The sequence below is a fragment of the Hevea brasiliensis genome, chromosome 9 (assembly GCF_030052815.1).
Source record: "Hevea brasiliensis isolate MT/VB/25A 57/8 chromosome 9, ASM3005281v1, whole genome shotgun sequence".
In the NCBI taxonomy this organism is placed as follows: domain Eukaryota; kingdom Viridiplantae; phylum Streptophyta; class Magnoliopsida; order Malpighiales; family Euphorbiaceae; genus Hevea; species Hevea brasiliensis.
Window position 1 is genome coordinate 95,653,379 of NC_079501.1, and position 26,107 is coordinate 95,679,485.

Here is a 26,107-nt window from a genome sequence, read left to right on the forward strand (position 1 = left end):
TAAGAAGAAAGAAAGAGTTACATAGCACTAACCTTGTTCAAGAGGTATCCAAGCTTGTAAAACTCCAAATTCTTTGCTTCTTGTTGCTACTAATAGACTCTCTAAGGTATAAGATTAAGGTTTAATGAAGAGACTATGAAATTTTATGGTGAAAATTAGTAAGATTTGAAGCTTGGAGGAAGAGTATCAATGGAGGAAAGGAGAAGCAATGGTTTAGCCATTCTTGGAAAAGAAGAAGAAAAATTGAATTTTTAATGAAATTTGTCTCTATTTAAACTCTTCCTTATCCCTTTTAATGGTGTGTTAGTTTCCCATTGGTTATCTCTTTTTATGATGTCATTATGACATCATATAAGCTTATGTCATAAATGTAAATTTTTCTTTTCTTTCATTTCTTTTCTTTTTCTATTTTTCCATTAATTTTTTTTAAATATTTATTCATATTTTATGTTATATAATTTATTTACTTAATTGGACAAGTTGGCCAATAATCGTCTCTGAAGACGAAATGATCAAAATGCCCTCCGTTTAGCTTAACGAGCTAAAATTGTCTGTACCGATTTAAAAATTTGTCTAAGCATTTTCTTGGCATTCTAATACTATCTAGGGCATCGTAACTCTTCTCTGGCATCCCAGAAATTATTTCAAAGGGTTCCCCTCGGGTTTGAGTTACTAGCTGTCTTCACCGCTACTTCCTGTTAGGTCACCCATCGCCGAAACATCGGCTCACTTAACTTTGTTGTATTGTATTTCTAAAATTTTTGCTAAATTTTTCTTATCGTTATTTGAGTTATTTATGACTCTTCACTCTAGTTGGAGTGTAGTTCCAGTCATCTTGGTTGTTCGGATAAACGTTAGTCATTTGAACAGTAGAATGTACGGACTACCTAAAGTGAGGGCATTACGATTCTCCCTCTCTAATAAAAATTTCATCCTCAAAATTTACTCGGTGTAAATAATCGAGGCACTACTATATCTTTAGTCTGTTTTACTAGTTCTAGTTATACATTCTTATTTTCAACTAATATTGCACCTATCTTCTCTCATCTCATTTACTGGGTCTATTATTACATATACTAAAGGATTATAAAGAGAAAGTATACCTCTGACAACATCTATCGGCTCTGGTTCCTCCTGTGCCTCATAGCATATACACGAGGTGCTACTCAGGCCTCGGGTCGCTCAATGGTCTCAAAAGCCGGTCTCTGTGATGTACCCATCACCTTTGGCCTCACAAGTCGCCTACCCATCTGAACTGCAAGGGCAGATCTCTCAGTCAGTGGTGGGGCAATGGGAACACTCCTATGGGGACAATCCCATAAAAAATGGTCAGTAGCTCCGCATTGGAAGCATCTCCTAGTCAACAATCGGCACTCTCCTTGGTGCCTCCTTTCACAGTAGGTGCATAATGGTATGGAGGGTAATCCCTCTACTGCTGTGCCTGGAGAACTCTCCACTGATGCTCTGGACTGTCCTCCTCTCTGAGTAAACTGAGACCCCTGTCTCTGGCCTTGGTCCTGGGAAACCTTAGGCCTCTTACCCTCAAAAACTGGTATACTGGACTGACCTTGTCCAAAACTCCTCTTTCGCTGTCTATCTCTTCTAGACTGCTCCTCATTTCGTACTCTCTCCACATTAAGTGATGCAGCCACTAGTCAAGAGAAATCCGTATACCCATGTGTCATTACTATAATTCTGATATTATCATTTAGTCCATCCTCGAACCTATGACACCTCTCTGTCTCTGTAGGCATTACCTACCGTGCATATCTACCTAGCCTCACAAACTCTCTCTCATACTCAGATACCGTTAACTGTCTCTGCCTCAAGGTCAGAAACTCTCTCCTTCTAGCCTTTAAGTATATGTGACTAATATACTTCTTCTTGAACTCAGTCAAGAAGAAGTCCCAAGTAAGCTCCGTCGGCTGTACCGCTCTGGAAATCGTATCCCACCACTGATAGGCTTCCTCCTGTAGTAACGACAGAGCGCACTCTAGCTGCTGCTCTGGCATGTAATGTAATTGTTTCAGCACTCTCTCAGTCCACTCTAGCCAATGCTCAGTAGCAGATGGATCATCCTTCTTCTTACCCATAAAGTCAATGGCCCCATACTTTTTTAACTTCTCTAGTGGGGACCGTTGTGTAGGCTGTGAGGTGGCTCCAATAAACTGGCGGAGCGTCTGAGTCATTTACTCTAAAAACGCCTGCTGCGTTCTACCCGCTGTACCCCAGGATGACTCCTCTCTCCTGTTTCGCCCTTGACTGCGGATAGGTGCATGACTACCAATCTCCTCCTCCTCCACTGGTCTATAAGACCCTTCCTCTGAAGGATAGAACTCCATCAATCCTATAAAATAAACAAAGAGTAGATCTGCATTAGTGTCACCTCGATTCCTAAATAAGGGCTCACTTCCTCTGAAGGATAGAACTCCATCAATCCTATAAAATAAAAAAAGAGCAGATCTGCATTAGTGTCACCTCGATTCCTAAATAAGGGCTCATGCATGTTATACACACTATATCTTTCAATCTACCTATGCCTAGGAATGCCTAAACCTTTGCTCTGATACCAATAAATGTAACACCCCTCACCCGTCTATAGTATAGCCGAGTAAGGTGTACTACATTCTGTGTCGAAGCACCCTATCCTGTCTTGTCGTGTACAATATTAATTCAATTATATTATCTTATGTGTAGAAATTTTTTTTCCCATTTTATTTTTATGGAGACCCAGACAGAGTCCCCTCTATTCTATTAGTGCATGGTAGGTTTCATGTTACCTGTTAAAACAATTCATATCCTTTACATCTATTTATTCATTACATCAAGTCTCAATTGCTCATATAAATTTTTCAAGAAAATAAAATAACTCATTTCATTCATATAGAGTCAAGTACAATATTTATAATTTATATATAATCCAAAAATATAATTATGTCTTAAAATAATTTACACCATTTACTTATGTACAGTGATCCAAAATGCAAAATTTAAATACACATGAGCCCTACCAAAAATGAACTAGTGAGGTGACACCGACCCTATAGCAGATCTGATCCGCTCTATCTGTACTCTCCTACTACTGTTGCGACTGCTGTTGCTCTCCAATACCTACGTGTGGTAAGAACCAACGTGCTAAGCATAATACTTAGTGGTGCAAAAAAGAAAGGAAAAATAACTAAACAATTTAAAATAATTATTTCTACAGATAACCTTATAAATAAATATCAATTTTCATGTATTTAAAATCATTTACATGTTTTCTAGAACTTTGAAAGTAAATAAGCTAATAGGAATCTTTTCTGTGCATATACCTTATATTCAGTCTTATAAAATTTATATTAATGATTTTCTCATGTACTTATTTATATTTATGGCTTATTGCTTTTATCTTTACCCAAGTAACCTATGACAGACTATAAAGACTAGATACACGAGAGTATACTAGTTAGACATTCGTATGTCTACCCAGTAGACAACGTTAATATCAAGCACAAGGCCAGCAGGAAGGCATAAGCTAGTAATAATGAAAATTGGCATTATAGCCATCGGGCAGGCATAAAGCCAGTATAACAATCATCTTAGACATATATTGTCTGTCAATGATTATCCCTGTGGACAGTACTGTAATATATAGTCCCTAATTAGTATACCAATCGATCCAAGCTATATAAATGAGTCTAGGTATACTTTGGGCAAAATAATGTTATTTCATACCTATAGTTTCATTAATTCATGTCATTTTTATACTTAAAAAGTATTCTATTTTATTTCATATCATAAGCTAAGTTAGTGTATGAACCTTTCTCAAGGTCCAGAATTTGGTAGTTTCTAGAGTCTATTTTTGTCTAATTAATTGGTCATGTTATAGTCATTTTTAGGTCTAAGGTTCTTCATAGAAGTTGTTACCCTATGTCTTATAGTCACTCAAAAATTTTTATTACAATTTTTCAAGTTTTATAGAATTAATTATGGCCAAATCACTAGCCTGGACTCATGTATCCTGTTCTACCAGGATTCATGTTCAGGTCAGAAACTTTGACTCCCATTTTAAGGTTCTTATATTCATAATTTAAGGACTAAGTCTAAAACAAAGTTGGAGTCCTATTTCTTAGGGTTCCAGATAAGTATGGCTTATCCTAATTAGAGCTTCCTAGTGGGAGATATGGCTAAATGAGTGTTCTGGGGTCAAATGATCACTTAGAACATTTCCAGAATTCATATACTAATTTAAAATAATAAATTGGCTTAGTTTCCTTAGTGTCTGGATTTTGGTCAAAAGACCAATTTTGTAAATCTATGTCTTATAGAAATTTTGCCACTAGTTTCAGTGAATTTGGGTTTTTGTAGACCAAGTTATGGCCATCTTGCCAAAACTGGTCGGGTGAGCTTTAGTCCAGGAAATTTTGGGCAAAATGGTGTAGGTCAGTTTGATATCCTAATTTGAGTCAACAATTTCATTTGGTTAGAAGCATTTCTGGGCTTAGTGTTCTCAATGAAAGTTGTAGTCCTATGTCTAATTTTTCCAATGGTATAAAATTCAGGTCATTTGGACCTGTCTAGAGGGAGTTATGGCCAAATGACATTTGGTCATTTTTCTGGGTTTAGTGTTTGAATACCCTGATTGGGACAGTAAATTGACCAAGATTTTGATAGAATTTGGGTAGGATTTCTTCATGAAAAATGGAGTATTTTGAGTCTAGTTTCACCTTCAATTGGCCTCATACCAATTGGAGTCACACAATTACAGTTATGACTCAAATAGTACAGTGGACTCATAGGTCCGAATTCCTGCATAAGAGAAGCACTCCCAATATTCTTTCCTCGTTACTCCCAACTACAATTTATCATTCATAACACTTTAAATGATCAACAAACAGTCTCAACAAAATTAATCTCAAGCCATAACATCAAGGTACCAAAATTAATTCAAACCCTAACTCAAAATTTCTCAAATCATGCAAACCTTATACCAATTATCATATATATCTTGTCTTCCATCTATTCTAAGTTAGAGATTGGATTTTATTACAATTAATTCCATTTTCTATCACTACCCTAGGCTGGCCGAAATTTGGCCATGTAATATACTCGACAATCCTTTTTAATTTCTTTCAATTTTTACTTCCTTATGCATGCTTAACATAGTTTAAGAAGAAAGAAAGAGTTACATAGCACTAACCTTGTTCAAGAGGTATCCAAGCTTGTAAAACTCCAAATTCTTTGCTTCTTTTTGCTACTAATAGACTCTCTAAGGTATAAGATTAAGGTTTAATGAAGAGACTAGGAAATTTTATGGTGAGAATTGGTAAGATTTGAAGCTTGGAGGAAGAGTATCAATGGAGGAAAGGAGAAGCAATGGTTCGGCCATTCTTGGAAAAGAAGAAGAAAAATTAAATTTTTAATGAAATTTGTCTCTATTTAAACTCTTCCTTATCCCTTTCAATTGTGTGTTAATTTCCCATTGGTTATCTCTTTTTATGATGTCATTATGACATCATATAAGCTTATGTCATAAATGTAAATTTTTCTTTTCTTTCATTTCTTTTCTTTTTCTATTTTTCCATTATTTTTTTTTAAATATTTATTCATATTTTATGTCATATAATTTATTTACTTAATTAGATAAGTTGGCCAAAAATCATCTCTGAAGGCGAAATGACTAAAATGTCCTCCGTTTAGCTTAACGAGCTAAAATTGTCTGTACCGATTTAAAAATTTGTCTAAGCATTTTCTTGACATTCTAATACTATCTAGGGCACCGTAACTCTTCTCTGGCATCCCAAAAATTATTTTATAGGGTTCCCCTCAGGTTTAGGGTTACTAGCTGTCTTCACCGCTACTTTCCGTTAGGTCACCCATCGCCAAAGCATCGGCTCACTTAACTTTGTTGTATTGTATTTCTAAAATTTTTCTTAAATTTTTCTTATCGTTATTTGAGTTATTTATGGCTCCTCACTCTAGTTGGAGTGTAGTTCTAGTTATCCTGGCTGTCTGGGCAGACGTTATTTATCGGAAAAGTATAATGTACGGACTACCTAAAGTGATGGCGTTACAAGAAGTGTGGAAAACCCAGGACCCCATCTTGTGTGAGATAAACATCAAGGAATTTTCCCATGAAGTTGCCTATAACTTGAGCATTTCTAGAATTCAATTGATTGGGGGGCAGACCATGCACTTCAACCCATATAGGAGTGTCATTAAAATCCAAATCTTTAAATGGCACATCCGAGGCTAGTCACGAATTGGCAGAAGCTGGTTATGGATAGACCACGGTCGATTGTTCAGCACATACTTCACATCAATAGAGTGCTCAAAAGAAAAAATGAATGTATTTTGCCTTTTCGCTGTGACTTGAAACTCTTTTCTTGTTCTCCAAGACTTAAGAAGAATTTTTTTGATCACATTGAGGCTGATGGTCTTATCGGTGATGAGTTTCCCTACTTAAAATTTTTCCTGCACATTTTGGCTTTGTTCAGACTCTGCAATAAGATCTAAGATAGGATCATCACATTTAAGTTGCTGAGCCATATTGGCCAATTCCGTTATATTCACCTCATTAGCAGACATCTTAGGTGTATTAAGCAAGAGACAATGAAAATTGGAGTGAGAAGTAATGGTGATTGGTGGGTAATAAATAAGGGTGTCTAATATAGTAGAGGAAGAAGCTAGTAATTTGAAGAAATAAATGCTGTCAAGCATAAGATGATAGAGAGTAATTCAGATCAAAGCAGTTGAGAGGAAGAGGGAGGAAAAGGAAGTTGTCTAGCATAAGATGATAGAGAGTGAATCAGATCAAAGTTTTTGAGAGGAAGAAGGAGGAAAAAGGGTAAGGTAGGTATAAAAAACCCAAATTGAAGGGTATGGAATCCAAAGGACGGGCATGGAAACCAGGGATGTCTCCTAGAGACTAATTTCAAATTATTTAAAGTATATTCTAATATATTATTATATAGATATATTATTATTTACTATACATAATTTTTATTATTAATTTAAAAAAACTGTTTAAATGATTTTAATTTTGAGAGATTTATTAATATATTTATTTTTTATTATTTTATATAAATTATTATACAAATAATTTTTAAATCTAAATTCAACTCCCCTCAAATTAATTAAAATTTATTTTAAATTATCAAAATTCAATTATTATTAATTTATATAAAATTATTTTTGTCAATAATTTATATTTTAATAATTATAAAAATATTTAAATTATATTTATTTAAAATATAATAGATAACATTATTATAAAAAAATATATATTATATAAATAAATTCAAATAATAAATACTCCATATTTTCGGTTGAAAAAGTAAAACCGGAATAACGGATGCAAACCCACCCCCTTTCCGTCTTCCCCCGTTTCCATCACTCAGTCCCAATATCCAAGAAACTTAACTTACATGCAGTACACGCGCTCTCCAAAAGCAACTGAAAAACAATCTTCTCTTCTGATCCGATCCGCCGTATCCCCATGAGCTCTGGCAATTCCTCATCCTCCTCCGTTGGCGATGTTGCGTCCGGCGAGCGTGGACCTCCACCACCTTCTTCGGCCAAGCAAAAGGAGAAAGCCAGAGTCAGCAGGACTTCAATGATACTGTGGCACGCTCACCAAAACGATGCCGCTGCTGTTCGGAAGCTTCTTGAGGAAGATCCATCGCTTGTCCACGCTAGGGATTACGATAGCCGCACTTCTCTCCATGTTGCCTCACTCCATGGGTGGATCGACGTTGCCAAGTGTTTGATCGAGTTTGGCGCTGATGTCAACGCCCAGGATCGATGGAAGAATACGGTATTGTTTCTTGTCGTTTTATATTCTTTGCCGTCTACTTGTTCACTGTTCCAGAATTCAATTTAATTTGATTATATATGGCGAATGTCCGATTTCTTTCTGTACATTTCTGAATAATTTTAAATTTATACAGAGAAGAATTGCTCTGAGCTTAATATCCTTAATTGAACTTTTAATCTTTGTCATGGCAGCCTTTGGCCGATGCAGAAGGAGCAAAAAAGCACGCCATGATTGAGCTTTTAAAATCATATGGTGGTTTGTCCTATGTAAGTGCTGTGCTTCCTCTTCTCTTCGTTATTTTCAACCATAACTTTTTGCCCTTAATTTTCAAGCCCGTGAACTTGTCTTTACATTTGTGTTTGTCTGCATTTGATGGTGGAATAACAAATTCTGTTTCTGAAGGAAATATTTGATAAATGGCAGGCTGCACAGTTCATTACTAAAGAAATTTCAGATGTTTACATGTTTTCACAGTATGCATCAGCAATTGTTCAGTCATGCCTTTGGGGGTTTCTGACTTAATATTTTATATCTATTGTTTCGTTTCATAACATACAAAATGAATGTGGGTTAAAAAAAAAAAAGGTTAGGAGATAGTAGCTTCAGGTAGTCTCTTCCAACATTAACTATTATGAATTTATGATCACCTCACCTGCATAACGATCTTCTCAAATTTTTAAACCATGAATCTATATATTGTGTCTATTGTGGATTTATTGGTCAATTAATGGCATACATTTCACTTTCACTAAAAAAGAAGAAAAATATTTTACTTTGACCTTATAATGAAGTTTTTACCTGCTTATCAACCCTTCCAAAACTAAACTGCTTGTGAATGAACAAAATTTAATGAATGGTACCTTTTCTTGGTACTTGCTTTCAACTTTTATTGGGATTAACTTGTACCTCTTGCAGTCTTGTTTTTTCAGTTAGCGGTAACTTATATGTGCTATGCTAGTGGTGCTTTATCATGAGCCTTCAGGCATTGGGGTTAGCTTTATGTGGTGTTTGGATTTGAAGTTCCCAGGCCTGGTTCCTTGTATTTTTTAAAACTTGTGCTGATGACTCCCGTAATGTTAGATGCTCGTAATAATATATTTTGCCGTACATCAGAAGTTGGCTTACATTGTCTAAGATGATTCATATTGCATTGATAGCAAGTTCAAAATTCAAAGCTTGAGCTTGTGTATTCTTTTTGATGTGATAATACTTCAACAGACACATATATCAATTTTCTGGAAGATACAAATGGATACTGAGCTCTCATGCTTACTTTTTATGCATACTGTCAATATCATATGCATGTGCTTTATATATCATATAGATGCTTTTGTTTCTGTTCATTCTGTTTTTCAGTTATTTATGTGGGACCTACCTAAGTTGTGAACTCAAACTGCAGGGCCAAAATGGAAGCCATTTTGAACCAAAGCCTGTTCCACCACCCCTACCAAACAAGTGTGACTGGGAAATTGACCCATCTGAGCTCGATTTTTCAAACTCAGCAATTATTGGAAAGGTGTGGTTTTATCTTTTTGGTTCCTGATTGTGCAGATTATTATGAATCTATTTGAAGAACTGTTTTATGAAGCTATGCTTATTATTGTGAAGATGGTTAAGTTTTCATTTGAACATTATAAGTGGGATACTATGGCTGTTAATCTGCAGCAACTAGTAGTGCCTGTGATTATTAGTGGTTTTTGAAGATTATGTCATCTTTGAAACAGGGTTTGTGTTTGAAGCTTGTCTATGACTTGCATAGTGGAAAATAACTTTTTGTGTGAATAGTCATAACGTGGAAGCTTATTAGTTTTTTCAATTTTATTATGGAAGATTTTACCTGTTTTAAGTAGGCTGCCATGTTATGCAATCAAACTCAATCCTTAATAGAATTCGCTGATTCATGAAAGTGATGTTTATGAAAATGCTGAAGTTGCTTGAACCTAGTATGACAAAAAAATTCACTCCTTATCATATACCTGGAGTTTTATATTGTTGTTTATTGTTTTGGACCCTTAGACTTGTTCATTCCATCAATTAATTTGCAACTAGTGGAAGAGCCATATTAGTACCATCAGCCTCCAAGCCTGGCACTGCAATTGGTACTGCTCCCATTAAATATCAATGTTGCCACTGACATAAACTTATTAGTCTGAGTTTTCCTCTAAGTGGATATTTTGTTTCTCTATTAACATAAGTATAAAAGTGGCTATATGTAAAATTCCTGTTTACTTTTCACATAAGGGAAAATTGAAAAGGAAAATAAAGTGCAACATAATTTATTTGGGAATTATCCCTGTTGAAAAGAAAAGTAAAAATGTTTCTCTGAAGTGAAAGGTCTAGACACTCAGGTGAAACTTTCAAATTTTAATGGTGTAGCCCAACATTCCTTTCGTAGATCATCTATGCTTTATGAATTTGTTAAGTGATGAATTATCTTATATTTTTAGCACTTCAAGTGAAGAATTACTTTGAACTTATAAATAAAATCTAGCACCTTTTTTAGTCACTACATATAGTTGAAAACATTACATGAAGAGAGGTATAATGTTATTATAGCTTAATTTGATTTTCAAACATTAAATTTCTGGTTCTCCCAATTTGCTCAATGTAAAGTCACCTGTTTCTTAAATTGCAGTGGTCATCTTTCAAGTTCTCAGTGCCTTTTCTCTAAATCTACATGTAAATTCTACTGCTAATAGTGCTTCATGTTTTAGGGATCATTTGGGGAGATTTTGAAAGCCTATTGGCGTGGAACACCTGTAGCTGTCAAGCGCATTCTACCATCCCTTTCAGATGATAGATTGGTGATGTGAGTCCTTCAAGTTGGATTGTGCTTATGCATCCTATTATGGTTGCAAATAATCATTTTTATTGATACATAAACTCTGATCAACTATAACTTATAACCAACACAAAAGATGACATCATTAGCCTATCCTTACTATAAACTTCTTCAAAAGATGTGTTAGTTTTCTACAAATAGGTATTACGCTATGCTCTGAACTTCATTTTAATGAAAGTTAATCAGAACCAAAATAAAAGATTGGACTGATATATTTTCTTACTCTGAAAGGCATGGGAACTACTTTTACATGATTCTCCCAGAATTCTTCTCTGATGATGATGATGATTCTCTGCTTGAATTTTAATCGTGATGGAGACTAAGACTTCTCTTATACTAAGTATTATAGGTGGCCATAATTCTTAGGAATTGATTGATATTTTGCTTACTGTAGCTATATATTCTACTTTCATTCAACTCTGTCCTTTAATATATTATGGTTTCCCTTACACATCTTTCACTTTCCAAATTCAGTCAGGATTTCAGGCATGAGGTTAATTTGCTAGTGAAGCTTCGCCACCCAAATATAGTCCAATTTCTAGGAGCTGTCACTGAGAAGAAGCCCCTTATGTTGATCACTGAGTATTTACGAGGGGTATATGATCTCAATATCCGTTTTTGTTCCAAATCTCATATTCCCTTCACAAAGCCTATGGAAATTTACCTTTATAATGAATCTTGCTTGATCATAGCATTCATTTGTTGTCATAGGGTGATCTTCATCAGTACCTTAAGGAAAAGGGTGCACTAAGTCCTTCAACAGCCATTAACTTTGCATTGGATATTGCCAGGTATTGCAAGCTTTCATTTGCTGTGCTTGCTACTGATGGAATGTGGGGATTTTGTACCTGTATATTTGGTTTGTTGTTGGTAGTTAGTCTTTCAATCTATAATTCCATGGTAAAGATGTATCATTTTGGCTTTACTAATTATACCGGTAAATCTTATATCACATTCAAATTGGAACATTAGAGCAGGGACAGATGTATAATAGGGGTAATGGAGGCACTTGCCCCCAGACCCCTTAAAAATTCTGCTAATTGTTGAATTATAATTTCAAAATTGCCCCCACTTTATGTTTTAAAATTGCCCCATTATATTCTCTTAATAATTAAGTTGATAAAAGTCAAACATTTTCGTTTCTAGGATACAACTTTTTTCTTTTTCAAGGCACTACTCCCTTCTTTTTCAAGACAATGCTTTCTTCTTTTTCTCTCACTTTGGTTCCACTTTTTTCAACTCTTCCCACCTTTTTTAGCTCTTTCCTTCCTCTTTTCACGTTGAAACTTGAAACTGAAGAGAAAAAAAAAAAAAAAAAAAGAACTCTTTCCACTTCAAGCTTCTTCTTCACTCTTCATCTCTCAAGCAACATTGTAAAATTGAAAAAGAGAAACTCATGAACCAAATCTCAAATACAACCATAGGTGCACATCTCAAGTAGTAGAAAAGCCAAGAAGTATTAGGAGACAAAGGAAAAATTGTGATTCACTTATCTTTACAGAAAAATAAAAAAATACTCTCAGGTTAGTTTCACCTTTTTATCTTTAATTTTCTTTTTAATTTTATTTTAACTTTCTTAGATTTAATTGTCTAATTGTGTAAATTTATTTTCTTTCATATTTGTCTTTTATTGAAAATATAACCTAAATTCCCAAATTTTTTCCATATCTACACATTTATTATTCATGCTATGTTATTTTCAATTTTTTGTTATTTGGAGGAATGTAGCCATTTAAAATTAGTGTCAAAATTAGAGATTAATAATATGATTAATTCATTGTTTCTATTATAATTAAAAAAATTATGCCAAGGGCTATGGATAAATTTCTCATAGGAAAATCAATTATCAAATAATGTGGTTTATCCTTGGTGAATTTGCTTCTGAAATTATCTTTTATTTTACGAGTTGCAACATGATCTATAGAAATATATTTTCTTCAATAAAGATCGCAAAAAATTGATTGCGTAATCATATGGGAGATGCCTTAATAAATGATTGTTTAGTTACTTTTATTGATAAAGATGTATTTGATAGTGTTAAAAATGAAAAAATTTATTTAATGTTATCAAAATATGAAAACACGAAGGGAACAATTGTAAAATAATAAAATAGTTTTGATTGTTGGTTAGTTGGTTATTTTGATTAATTAGAATACGCATATATAATTTTGTTTGCCCTCATAGAAGAAAATTCCTAGATCCATCTCTGCATTTGAGGGCTACGCCGGCCTATTTATATCACATTATGTGGCTTTTATTTGCCCGGTGAACAATTGTAAAATAATAAAATAGTTTTGATTGTTGGTTAGTTGGTTATTTTGATCAATCAGAATATGCTTATATAATTTTGTTTGCCCCCATAGAAGAAAATTCCTAGATCCATCCCTGCATTAGAGGGCTGTGCGGCCCATTTATATCACATTATGTGGCTTTTATATGCTTGGTTTTTTTTTTTTTTTCTTAGCTGGTCATAAGCAGATATTACTTTATTGTTTATTTTCTTGGATCAGTTCTAATAATTAAACAAGGAGGAGAATGAAATATTTGCAGGCAATTTAGCTTTGTATAATATAGCATTATACCATATTTCATTTACCTGAGGAAACAAAAAACAAGAAAATTATTTTATATGTTGCCGTAAAAATTCTATTAAGTTGTATATGCAATTTCAGTAAAATCTGTTACTGTGCTAATGTACATTTTGTAAATTCTATGTGATCAGAGGCATGACTTATCTTCACAATGAGCCAAATGTTATTATTCACAGAGACCTGAAACCAAGGTGAGATTATTTATCAAATTCTTCTGGAAAAACAATCATGTCTTTAATTAACTTCTTGTTAATCATTCTGTGGTTTAAAGCTTTAAGCAGCGCATTAAATTTAGCATAGTAAATTTGCAGTTTTAGCATTTCCTGACATTCTTGCTTCCAGAATTGAGAATATTGAGCAGACAGTTCCAGCTTCTTTTCCCTTTTTACCTATTAAATTTTTTCTATAAATCTTAGGAATGTTCTTTTAGTCAACTCCAATGCTGACCATTTGAAAGTTGGAGATTTTGGACTAAGCAAGCTCATCAAAGTTCAGAATTCTCATGATGTTTACAAAATGACTGGCGAGACAGGGAGCTGTGAGTGTTAATGTCTCTTGTAAGTTGTAAAATTATAATCGAATGAAATATATTCTTATTTTTCATTGCTTTCTTGGAATAAAACAAAAGATCGGTATATGGCTCCTGAAGTTTTCAAGCACCGGAAATATGATAAGAAGGTTGATGTTTTCTCTTTTGCGATGATACTATACGAGGTAATTTTTGGTTTCTCTAGGACACCATAATGAAGCAAAGTCAAAATGAGATGTAATGCATTTTCTTCCCTAATGCAGATGCTTGAAGGGGAACCACCACTTGCAAATTATGAGCCTTATGAAGCAGCCAAGATTGTGGCAGAGGGGCACAGACCAACATTTCGTGCCAAAGGATTTACCCCTGAACTGAGAGAGTAAGTCCATTTTGATATATTTCCTGTTAATCAGATTCTCCTCCCTCCCCCCTCTCCCTACCTCCCACACAGTGAAATAAATGATGAATGATGGGGAATGTATGTTAAGAAAACAAAAGGACCGTCAGTTCACCTCTTAAGCTAGTAAATCGATTGAAACAACCAACATACCAAGTTTACATTGTAGAATTTCAAAAATAAATGAAAAAATAAGTGTTGATATTCATTTATCATTGTAGTTTTCTGGTTTTCGCTTACTAAGGTTTTAAGAAAGTGACATTGTAGGTTCATTTGTAGTTTTCTATCTGTTTATCATCTTAATATAATGGTTAATACTCAATGTGTTTTTTAGCTTGAAATTTCCTTCCAAGGCACTGTCCAACCTCATTCCCATGCTTGCTGATCATTATTAATTGCTAATTTCTTCCTTCCTTCCTTCCTTTGTTATTAGATTAACAGATCAGTGTTGGGCTGCTGATATGAACAGAAGACCTTCCTTTTTGGATATTCTCAAGCGGCTTGAAAAGATTAAGGAAATTTTACCTGCAGATCACTCTATAAGGAGCATATTCAATGCATAACACTGAGAAAGATGACACGGCCAAATATAAGATATATAAGATATTTGCCACTCATTTATCATTTCTTGAACCCACAATTGTGCAGATGGAGTTATGACCTGTGAATAGATTCAATTTAGAAAGATTGTGAGTTACTACTGTTGCTGGTTTGTCACGAAATGCACCAGATTTTCAGAGTCAGAATTGTTATTCACTGGTCTTTTCATATTGATCTCAAGTGAGCCGTTCAAGTAAATATCATTCAATTAAGATGCATAAATATGTTCATTCTCTGACAGGTATTTTCCATTGTTTTCCAATTGTAATTTGCTGTGATTTTGTGAGATATGAGAGTTGGCAACGGTAAATGTTCAAACTTGTGAAGCTCCTAGGTGTTTTTCTTGTATATGCAAGACTTCATCTCATAGAAGTAGACATTTACTTTCTTTCCTGGACTCTCTAAATGTAGGTCATTTTAAGCGCGTCCTACAAATTACAGTGCCCTTTCCAATTTCGTTTTAGCCTAGACTTTTCACTTCCTTTTCTGGAAAAAAATAAAGAACAAAAAAAATTGGGTAAGCCTGTTGCACAACGAATAGCACTTGAGCAGTTTTCTTTGTGCTAGGATGCGGTTATCACATAAGAGGGTTGTGCCTTCTTCACAGGCCACCATCTTACATCGTCTGGATGCTCATCATTACGTCGAAGAGCCACTACGCTTACGCTGTTTCATGACTAGACCAGGCCAAGGGCCGATTCGGAATTAGACTGGTTTAAATCAAGTCAGAATCAAAACCAGTCAAACCCATCTTTAACTTAAAACTGTAAATGAATTGAACCAGCTAAACTGCCTTTTTTTTCATTTAAAAATTAAAAAAATCTGAAAAAAAAATTCTGAGCCATCCGATTTGGACCTAGACCAAACCGGAACTTGAACCAAAACCGTGGAGATTCACGGTTTCAGTAACCGTTTACCCCTTTAGGTGAACCAGTACCGGCTGTTCTGAGCCGGTTTGAAATGGGTCTAACCGTGACGATTTTCAGCCAGGTGGGCTTTATCTTCTTCGAAGTGTTTATGCAAATAGCCATTCCAGATGATACACTTGACAAACGATGCACAGACCGAAACATAGCAAAAAGCTTATTTGGTATTTTCAGCCCATGAACAACGATTTGTTGCCTGTTGTAACTTGAAAAACACTCATAGAAGACAACTGCACGTAATGCTGTCAAAATCCCCAAAAAAATCTAAAAATTATCCTTCTGCAACGCATACATCACTTGTAGAGCAAAAACAAGGAGATAAAATTGTATTAGTCGGTTAAAATTAGAATTAAATGAGCTTCTTTTTCTCAAAAAAGGTCTTCAGGTGAAATACTTGCAAGCCTGCCACTGAGAGACAAATAAGAAGAGAGAGAAAACTGAACCAGCCCATTCTTGAGTTAGTAGCTCTGTTCAACTCTTGCATTTCTTCTTCCCTGGAGCAAGCATCAAACATATTAACAACATATATAAACTTTTGTAACTCTTTGAGAAACCATATTCGCCCTTACCTTTCACGGAGAAAATACATCTCCTCCTGAATGGATATTACAGTATCATGCAGCTTCTTCAACTCTAATTCCATTACCTGGTATTTAAAATACAGACAAATTCATATGAATCTTTCCATGTTCCATTAGTCAAACTTTAAAATATAAAACTGATGCAGAATTTCTGAAATCATGTACAGAACATTTAAGGAATATATATATTTCTGTTCATCACTGTCCAGATTCAAGTTGCTACGGTATGGCAAAACCAATCATTGAAATTTGATTGAAACCTATAGAAGTTACAAAACTAGTGAAGATTATGTTAACTTGTCATTAAACAATCATACACATAAAACAATGGATGACAAGTTTTGTGGGCTATCATAGTATCAGCTCTTAAACATTGAATGATGGATGCCTAGCATCTGCATAAGTACAGGATAACATATGCCAAGCATTTACTTGAATATTAAATTGGTTCAAATTTCAAATTTTCCATATCTGCACCCTTCCTTACATTAACGCGTGCATTTGTGTGTGAAATACACTGAATAGCTGACTCCACAAAAATATGTTAAATTGGTGCAATTTTTTAAATTCAGGGGACAAATTAGTTCAATACAAGATTAAGGAGGCAAATTGACTTTTCTGTGAAAGTTTAGGGAGGCAAAATATGCTTTTGGCCAAGAAACAATATTCCAACATCAAGTCATCAAAAGTTACAAAGGGGGGAATGGTTTGAGATGGAAAATAGATCTGTCACCATTAACAGAAAGGTGAAACATTAAGAGGAAGGAAGGATGTACGGCTCCACTTTCGGGTCCAAACCTTTTTTTTTTTTCACATTACATATTATATGGCATTTAATTGCTGTCCTAATTTCTAGCTAAATTCTGAGGGTTGAAAGTTGAAACCTAATGAGCTAGAACAACAATAAGGGCCATGCTTTCCCGGCCATCCTTTCGACAACTTAAATAGTTACCTTCTATGTATAACCAAATTACCAATTCAGTTCTGTTTCTACATACAGCATTTGTAGCTAGTAATACTCAATTTTCTAAGTTATTTTATTGACTGATATTCGTTTTCCTATGCCAGTAGGTATGCAAATTAATCACCCACCGCATGCTGCTTCTGTAGATTTTCAATTGTACAGAGTCATCTAATTGCTTTGCCACCACCTGTTCCTAGTTCTAGTTGGGTTAAGGGGCACTCACCTGCTACATATTTTGGGTTTCTCAGGTGACCAATACAGGCAGCAGCTCTTTATACTCGGACAACAAGCAGATCATACAATTCTTATAAAAGGAACTTCACTTGGTCAAAGCATCAATACACCCCAAAAGCATAACCTATGCAATTGCCTTCGATAATGTCAGGATACACATGGTGTTGTCTATTTGCTTAACTAGTTAGGTGGAGTATCCACTAGACAATACTAAGAGGGTGTTTGTCTTAGCAAACCAGCTTACAAACTCTTATAACTATTTTTGAGCTTAGAAGCTAAAAAAAATTAAACATAGGGACCCAACTTTTCATTTTGGTGCTTTTGTTTGACTAAGTATTTTACTATATTGTTCTCATTTAATTTTCAAAATTTTATTATAAATTTCATTTATATTTGATCACACTTTATGATATGGATTCAAATGATATAAACGTTGGGGCGTCCTCTACTAACGATGCGCTACATCGAAGCCCGGGTGTAGTGAGAAATATACAAGGGTGTAGGGCGCTCGGGTGTGGTGTTAAGTGAGCAAGGGTTCCCACATCATGGACGGGTGTGGGTAAAGAAGTTAGTCCATAGGATAGATAGTAGATCAGATAGTGGAACAGAACACAAGATAGACATAGAAAACAACAGAAGATATCATAAAAGGAGATCAATTAAGAAGGAACAGAATAGGAGGAGTATCAGGGTTGGTACTTGGAATGTTGGATCACTTACAGGAAAATTAATAGAGCTTGTGGATACCTTGGAAAGGAGAAGGGTGAATATTGCTTGCATTAAAGAGACTAAATGGGTAGGAGAGAAAAGCAAGGAAGTGGGTAATTCAGGGTACAAACTGTGGTTTATCGGAAAGGAGAGAAATAAGAACGGAGTGGGCATAATTATAGACAGGACATTAAAAGACGCTGTAATAGCTGTGAAAAGAGTAGGAGATAGAATTATACTAGTAAAGCTAGTACTAGAAGGAAAAACAATAAATGTAATTAGTGCTTATGCCCTACAAATAGGACTAAATAGTGAGAGTAAATAAATATTTTGAAAAGATATGGATGATTTAATGCAAACATACCGAATGAAGAGAATATTTTCTTTGGTGGATATTTGAATGGACATGTAGGAAGTGATAGGCAAGGCTGTGAGAATGTTCATGGAGGTTTTGGTTTTGGCAGTCGAAATGATGAGGGAAAAAACATCCTGGATTTTGCTATGACATACGACCTAATACTAGCAAATACCTATTTTATAAAAAGAGAGTCACATTTAGTTACTTTCAAAAGTGGGCAACATAGAAGCCAAATCGACTTCGCTCTATGCAAAGATTGCAAGGTCATTCCAGGAGAGGCTTTAACAAGCCAACATCGGTTAGTGGTCTTGGATGTCAAGTTTATGAACAATTCAAGCAAGGTCAGAAGAAATAGTGTAACTCGAAGGAGTTCAAAGGAGTAAAGCAAGTGAGCTCTCAAGGTCAAGGCAACTTCCTCAAACTATTAATCCAATTTAGCTAAGAAGAAACCAAATAACTTTCTCAACTCCTATATGCAACTACTGTAAACTAAACACCAAAATTATTATAAAATCTAACATGCTCATCATTTCAATTTCAATCATGTGTATAGCTTAATTGACATTGAACAAATTTAACTAAGGTTGCTGGGGCTTGCTCCAATCCTCCCAGTGTTTAAAGTTTAAACTTTTACCAATCCTCATTACAAAAATTTCCACTTTGACAAAAGGGTCGCTTAAATTTTCCCAGAAAATTCTTAGTTAGATCAACTTCAACGTCCTTTCATCATTACTCAACTCTACTATAACCGGAAAATTAAGAAACTTACGTCGATAGAGCCTTTCTTGGCAACATTAGTCCAATCCTTAGCAGCTACACCAGTCCTCCAATCAAAATCCACAGTCAACGTAACTTCAGGCATATGATCCGCCGCCCAGAAACACGCCATGTAATCCCCTTCCTCCGCCGCCGTAAACGCAAACTGCCCCAATTCCACATGATCCGCGTAGTGATAACTATTCCCATAACTGGATGTCACCTACACACCAGTAAAAACCAAAATTTTTAAAAATTCAAAAAAAAAAAACAGGGGTTTCTCTTTTGTTCTACGAGCACCCACCTTGACGATGAGCTTGTGCGACTCCGGCAAGGGCTGGCCATCGTGTGGATTAACGATGCTATACTTGCCAACGGTCATGGAATTACTTTTGATATCCTCTGAAATGCACTTAGTGTGCCCAGATTGCAGATCGAAGCGAACACATTGTGATGTAGACGATAAAATCCCGAGGATTGTTATTATTGCAAGAACAGAAACCTGTAATCTAGCCATTATCGCAGTCCTTTTAGCAGATGGGTTTTGGGTTTTGATGAGAACTTAAAAGTGAATCGCAGAGTGACGATCGCTTGGATTCCGGGGACGGTGAGAGAAGGGGAACAATACGTGGGTTATGGCCAGGTGGTGTAATTTCATTGGATCAGACACGTAAATTTGGAAGCATCTATCCACCACTGTCAGCTCCTGTTGGTGAAGTGATTTTCCTTCGTTTTGACAAAAATCGAGGAATCGGAATAGAAAATTTAGGATGATGGCATCAATATTAGCCTCTGTTTATTTTTTTAAAAAAATTACTGTATATTTTTCAATGTTTACAGTATTTAAAAAAATATATCGATAAAAAATATTTTTTAATAAAAATAAAAATTATGATATTTTTTAAATAATTAATTTCTAAATTTAAAAGGTAAAAATAATTTTTATATATAATATTAATTTAATGTCATAATTCAGTAATGAAAATCTTTTTAGAGAAAATATTTTAAAAAAATTAATTTTTATGTAAAGTATTTTTTATATATAAAATATTTTTCATAAAATAGATAAAGTGAATAAATTTTGACTTTAATTTTTTTTTGAAGTTGTTTATTGTTGGATTTAGATTAAATTAATTAAATATTTGAATATAATAATAAATATATTTTGTATGATTATTTTAAGAAATTATAATAAATAATTTATATGAATATTATTAATTAATACTATTAATTTATATTTATTACTTTTTATTATAATTTTTTATTATTTTATATTTTCATACACTTTTATGATAAAAATAATTAACTTTTAATTTTAAATTAATTAGAGTCAATTATATAATTTTTTTCTATTTAATTTTATTTAAAATTAATTTTATAATAATATTAAAAATAATAAATATTTCAATATTACTTTCTTTTACATCATTTTAAATATTACTCATTTTCTTTTTACTATTTCTATTATTAACTTATTATTTTTCTTATTAAAGTATTTGATTCTCTAGGGGTTATTTGTCATAGCTTAACTCTGGGTTGGAAAAACCAAGTTGAGGGAACCGTCATTTTATTTGAATGTTTATAAGTTAATCTGATAAAATATTTTATTATATTATTTTATTTAATTTTTATCATATATCTTATCTAATATTTTTTTAATAATTTTAATAATAAATATATTTATAAATTACTTTTAACAAATGTGTCAACTATACTTATCAAGTGCCTAAAAGCTTATATCATTTCATAGTAAACTCAATTTAAGTCTTCTTTTCTGTAATATCTCTATTAAAATAAAATAATTTAATCAAACACATAGTTTTTTAATTTTTTAAATATTTATAAATTTAAATTAACTTATAATATTTAAATATTTATTAATTATTTTTTATAAAATAAGTTAAATATTTTTATATATTAGATATAATCAAACCATCTTATTAAAATAACTAATTAAAATGGGTTGCTATGACACATTCCTACTCAAAGGGATGCCATTTGTATTCGGTGCTACTAATTAAATTAGTGTTGCATTTATTTTTGTTTTTTAGGAGGTGAGTTTGAGTGGATTTCATTTCACCTTTTTTTTTATGTCACGACCCAACCTATGGGCCGGACCGGCACTAGGACCTGGGCCAGCCTAAAGCTCCCGAGGCCCGTAGTAAGCCTTAACTATTCATTTACCCAACTCTAAGGCCCATTTGGGCCCAATTTCAAGAAACCAACCGGACAGAGTCCGGCCATAAAATAGACCTACCAACGGGGAGTTTTTGACTCACCCGACCTGTAAACACAATAAACAATCCATTGGGGAGCTCAGCTCACCCTCCACATACTCATATCATCATAATGATCATTCAGTCCATCAAACATGCATATAATAATTTTACAGGTCCACAATAATAATTTAGTTTACAGATTCAAATCAAATAAACATTTCTAACACATGCAGAAATTCTAGGAGTAAATAAAATTACACAAATATTGATAAACAACCTGCGAGGAAAGGAAGCAGGTTAACCTCAAAAATATCCTTTTGTGGCCTGGAAAAATATTGAACAGGAGTGAGCGTTCGACTCAGAGAGTAAAATATCAATTTTAACCATAATCTCTATAACTATCTAAAACTAATGTACCCTGTAGAGTGAAATGCAACATCAACAACATTTTCACATCATAACATCAAAAAGGTAATTTGGAGCACTCACACACTCTGTAACATCAATTATAATATATGGGAGCTGATCCCCTATACAGCTCTCTTAAATCCAACCTGGTGCCAGCGAAGAACTCAGCTCGGACTTCCACTTAATAACCAAATCGGGGTCCCAACGAAGAACTCAAGCCGTGTCTACCCCGAAGGACCGGGTCCCAGCGAAGATCTCAAGCCGTGTCTACCCGTCCTATCCATAGTCCACACCACATCACACACACGCCAACGCACGCACACTGCTCCAAATTACCACAACAACATCCATGGCATTTTTCACAGTTATGAATGCAACATAAATCGTTCCTAGAATTTATATACTTAGATATATGCATATAAGTGATGCATGGGCATGCTTGAACATATAATAATATCGAAATTACAATTAAAATTAATATTTTACTCACAGACTTGACAACGGTCACTGTGGCGGCTGGGCGGAAGAAGAAGGTTGTCCCGGCTCACCTGAAAATTACATTATAATTATTTAATACAAATGACTCAATACAAATCAAGAAAAGACCAAGTACGTCCTAAGTCGTGCCGAAAATCCGGCAGAGTCTCCCCTATACCTAGGACCTACCCAACCTGCAAAAGGGCTCAAAACACACTTCTATATTTACAATCCATATGTCCACAACTCAATCCGATCACACAGCCCCTCCTGGGCCCATCAAATCAATCATCCATCACAATATGTAAAATTTCAATTTAGTCCTTATAATTGACCGTTTTTGCCAAAACTGCCCAAATCAGCTCTAAAAATTCTAAAACTTTGCCCCGCGGTCCTTAGCAATATTACTAAGCGATTGCAAAAAGAATCATAATTTTCTAAGCTACCACGAATATTTTATGGATTTTTAATCCTATTTAAGCACTAGAAAATTACGTAAAAACAAGGTTCGGGTTTACCTTTGCCGATTCCGACTTGAGGGCGCTGGGGCGTCGACAATGGGGTAGCCAAAACCTCGGTCCAATTCGGAGACTTTTCCGGTAACAGGTCTGTCTGACTAGAAATTCACAGACCCGATCAACTGTTGAATTTCCGCGAATTGAGGATACATACACGAAGCCCACAACACGGGGGTTAGTACATAAATTTTTCAGAATTTTCTAAGCTTATTAAATGCTCGGAAAGACACTGCGAATTTCCGTGGGACCCATCGAAAAACGGTGTCGGAAAAATTTGAAATTTATGTCGCCGCGAAGCTCTCGACGAGTGGAGCGCTCTGGTACTCTCGGTTTTCTAGTGGGATTCACGGTTTGTGAGAAATTTAGCCCAAAAATCGAAATGGGCTAAAAACTTCCCGAGCAAAAATCGGACAAACCGCTCGATGAATTTCGGTGTTCTTGGTGTCTATGGAAAGCTCTCGTCGAGTAGATGATTTTAGACACAAGACCCGGTCCGATTGGTGGCCGGATCGACCAGATTTTGGCCAGGGAAATCGAAGCGCCATGAGGAGGAGTTCGCGTTCCGCCGTTTGGGGCGTGGGAGGAGGTGGGAGGCGCGCTGGGTGGCAAGGAGAGGTGGTGGCGTGGCGGCGGAGGAGAGAGAAAAGAGAGAGAGAAGGGAGAGAGGTCGACGCGCGCAGGGAAGGGAAGAAGAAAAAGAAAAAGGCCGGTCCGATTCGACCGGTCCGATCAGGTCCGGTTCGATTCAGTCGGTCAGATTCAAGATACAAAATTTTGAATTTTTACTCTGCCTCGGGACCGAAAACGAGGTCCAAAAATTCCGAAAAAATTTCAGAAAACTCAGAAAAATACGTAGACTCCAAATATATTTTTAGTTTTGCCACGTGGTCTTTAAATTAATTTTAAAAATCATCAAAGTTTATATTTTCGGAAAATCGAACCCGATTTTTAAAATCCGAAAAATCTCAAAAAAAATTTCTAAAATTTAAATAAAATTAAAATACCAAAAATGCTCATAAAATAATAAAATTTAAAATTTTGGGGTGTTACATTTTATATACAAAAATAAGTATATATATATATATAGTGTGATTATTATTTATTCGATTTTTTATGAAAATAATAAGGATAATAATGAATCAAATATTTTTAAATATCTTATAACATTTATATTGAATTTGGATTTTATTATTTGTGTACTGTTATTTAAATATATTTATATAAATAGTAAATTAAATATAAAAATATATTTTTATAAATTTTCATATATTATATTTTAAATAAATGAAATTTAAATATTTTATATAATTATTGTTTTTAAAATATAAATTATTAATAAAATATATATTGTATTTAGATTATTAATTAAAATATATAAAATTAAAAGAGTTAGGTATTATTCAAATAATAATAATAAATTTAGGATGGATTCAAGTATTAAAAATAATAATTAAATTTGACTATAGTGATTTTTATAAATATCTTATTCACTGTCATTCCTAGATAATGAATTTAAAAATGATTAAATTGAATATTTATATTTAAATTATATATTTTAATTAATTTTATACATATTTTAATATCAATATCTAACCTGATTAAATTTGTTTCTTTAAATTTGTATTAAATGTATTCTATATAATTATTATATATTAAAGTTGAATGAAGTTGACTTTAATATCATCAAATTAACAACAATATTTTCAGGCGAAGAAAATTAAATGTACCAAATAATGAAGCATCAAAGTGGTTCAAATCAAAGGGTGATGAAGACATATAGTGACATTCACATATGATAATAGTGACATTCATAAACAAGAAACCAAACCCAATTTTCAAACAAAGTTGATTTGTCATATTAAAAAAAAAAATGTGAATGACCAAAAAGCCAAATCTTTTGATTTTATTAATTTAATTTTTAAAATTTTTATGTTAATTTAAATATAATTCACTTAATTTGATTATTCAATTAACAAAAATAATTCAAATATTTTTCTACATTATCAATATTAGTCAATCCTTTTAATTTTAATTAATCTTAACAAATTATTCTCAAATTAAAAAATTATTATTTCATTAAATTAAATAAAATATTATTTTAATTAATTTATCTCCTTCTTTATATATACACACTTATTTTATAAATACATAGTGGGTTATATTGTATTGAATTTTTTTTTGTTAAGCCTTGAATTTAAAATAAAATATAGGAAAAATATGAATTAAAAATATTAAAAATTAAGATAATAATATTAAATATGTTATTGAATTATTAATATATTTTTTTAAACAATAGGAAATTTGGTAAAATTAATAAAATATTAACATTTATTGAATAAAATTAATAAAATTAAAAGAAATGATAAAAATTAATAACGAGTGAAAATATTTTAAATTATATTTTGTTCGTACCCGATCCTGTTGGGCGGACTGGACTAGCACTAGGACCTGGGCCAACATAAAGCCCCCGAGACTCGTAGTAAGTCTTACCATTCACAAATCCATAATCAAGACAAAAAAACTGAGGCCCCATATGTAAATAAAATGAAATAAAACATTAAATTTTTAATTCGGGTCAACCCAGCCCGATAACCTTTAGAAACTAAAATCAGGGGAGTTCAGCTCAACCCTGATGCCATCATTTATAAATTATTTAAATAACATAAAAATTTTCATTTATTAATATCAACAAAAACTTAAATTATTGCAGCCTCTGACAAGATCAATGCTACAAACACATGCAGAATTCTAGATTACAAATTTAGAAAATAATTATATACATGAATAGCTGATAATAAACCTGCAACAAAAAAAGCAAGTTACTTTGAAAAATAACTCCTCTTGTATTATAGAAAAATAGGGTGAACATGAGTCAACGTTCGACTCATAGAGTAAGATATCGATTTTTACATACAATTTCTATAACTATCTAATTCTAATGCATCATTGGAAATGAAATGCAATAAGTTCATATAAACCATACAAATCAAGTCAGATCACATCAAAGCCAATATGGAGCACTCACATATACATATATGGGGAGTTGATCCCCCTACCCAGCTCTCTTAATTTCAACCTCTGCCAGTGAGATCAACTCAAAGCCAGACTTTCGCTTAATATCCAATTGCGGGGGCCAGCAAGATCAACTCAAAGCCGTGCCTACCCCGACTTATCTATAATAAGGATCGGGTTCCAGTAAGT

At 33.6% G+C, this 26,107-nt stretch overlaps 2 protein-coding genes across 2 annotated transcripts; one reads left to right on the forward strand and one right to left on the reverse strand.

The window, feature by feature from the left end:
- The first annotated feature begins 7,313 nt into the window (after positions 1 to 7,313).
- LOC110671546 (serine/threonine-protein kinase VIK) lies at positions 7,314 to 15,145 on the forward strand. Its single transcript, XM_021834028.2, has 11 exons — positions 7,314 to 7,798; positions 7,990 to 8,064; positions 9,198 to 9,314; positions 10,513 to 10,607; positions 11,115 to 11,235; positions 11,352 to 11,431; positions 13,363 to 13,422; positions 13,648 to 13,769; positions 13,860 to 13,945; positions 14,024 to 14,139; positions 14,591 to 15,145. Exons 1-11 carry the CDS (start codon positions 7,481 to 7,483, stop codon positions 14,718 to 14,720), a joined length of 1,320 nt encoding a protein of 439 aa, XP_021689720.2. The 5' UTR covers positions 7,314 to 7,480; the 3' UTR covers positions 14,721 to 15,145.
- A 775-nt stretch (positions 15,146 to 15,920) lies between these two features.
- Positions 15,921 to 20,017, reverse strand: LOC110671547 (transmembrane emp24 domain-containing protein p24delta9). The gene is made up of 4 exons (XM_021834030.2): positions 19,589 to 20,017; positions 19,298 to 19,507; positions 16,253 to 16,329; positions 15,921 to 16,177 (listed from the first exon to the last, which is right to left on the reverse strand). Exons 1-4 carry the CDS (start codon positions 19,799 to 19,801, stop codon positions 16,033 to 16,035), a joined length of 645 nt encoding a protein of 214 aa, XP_021689722.2. The 5' UTR covers positions 19,802 to 20,017; the 3' UTR covers positions 15,921 to 16,032.
- Positions 20,018 to 26,107: the final 6,090 nt, after the last annotated feature.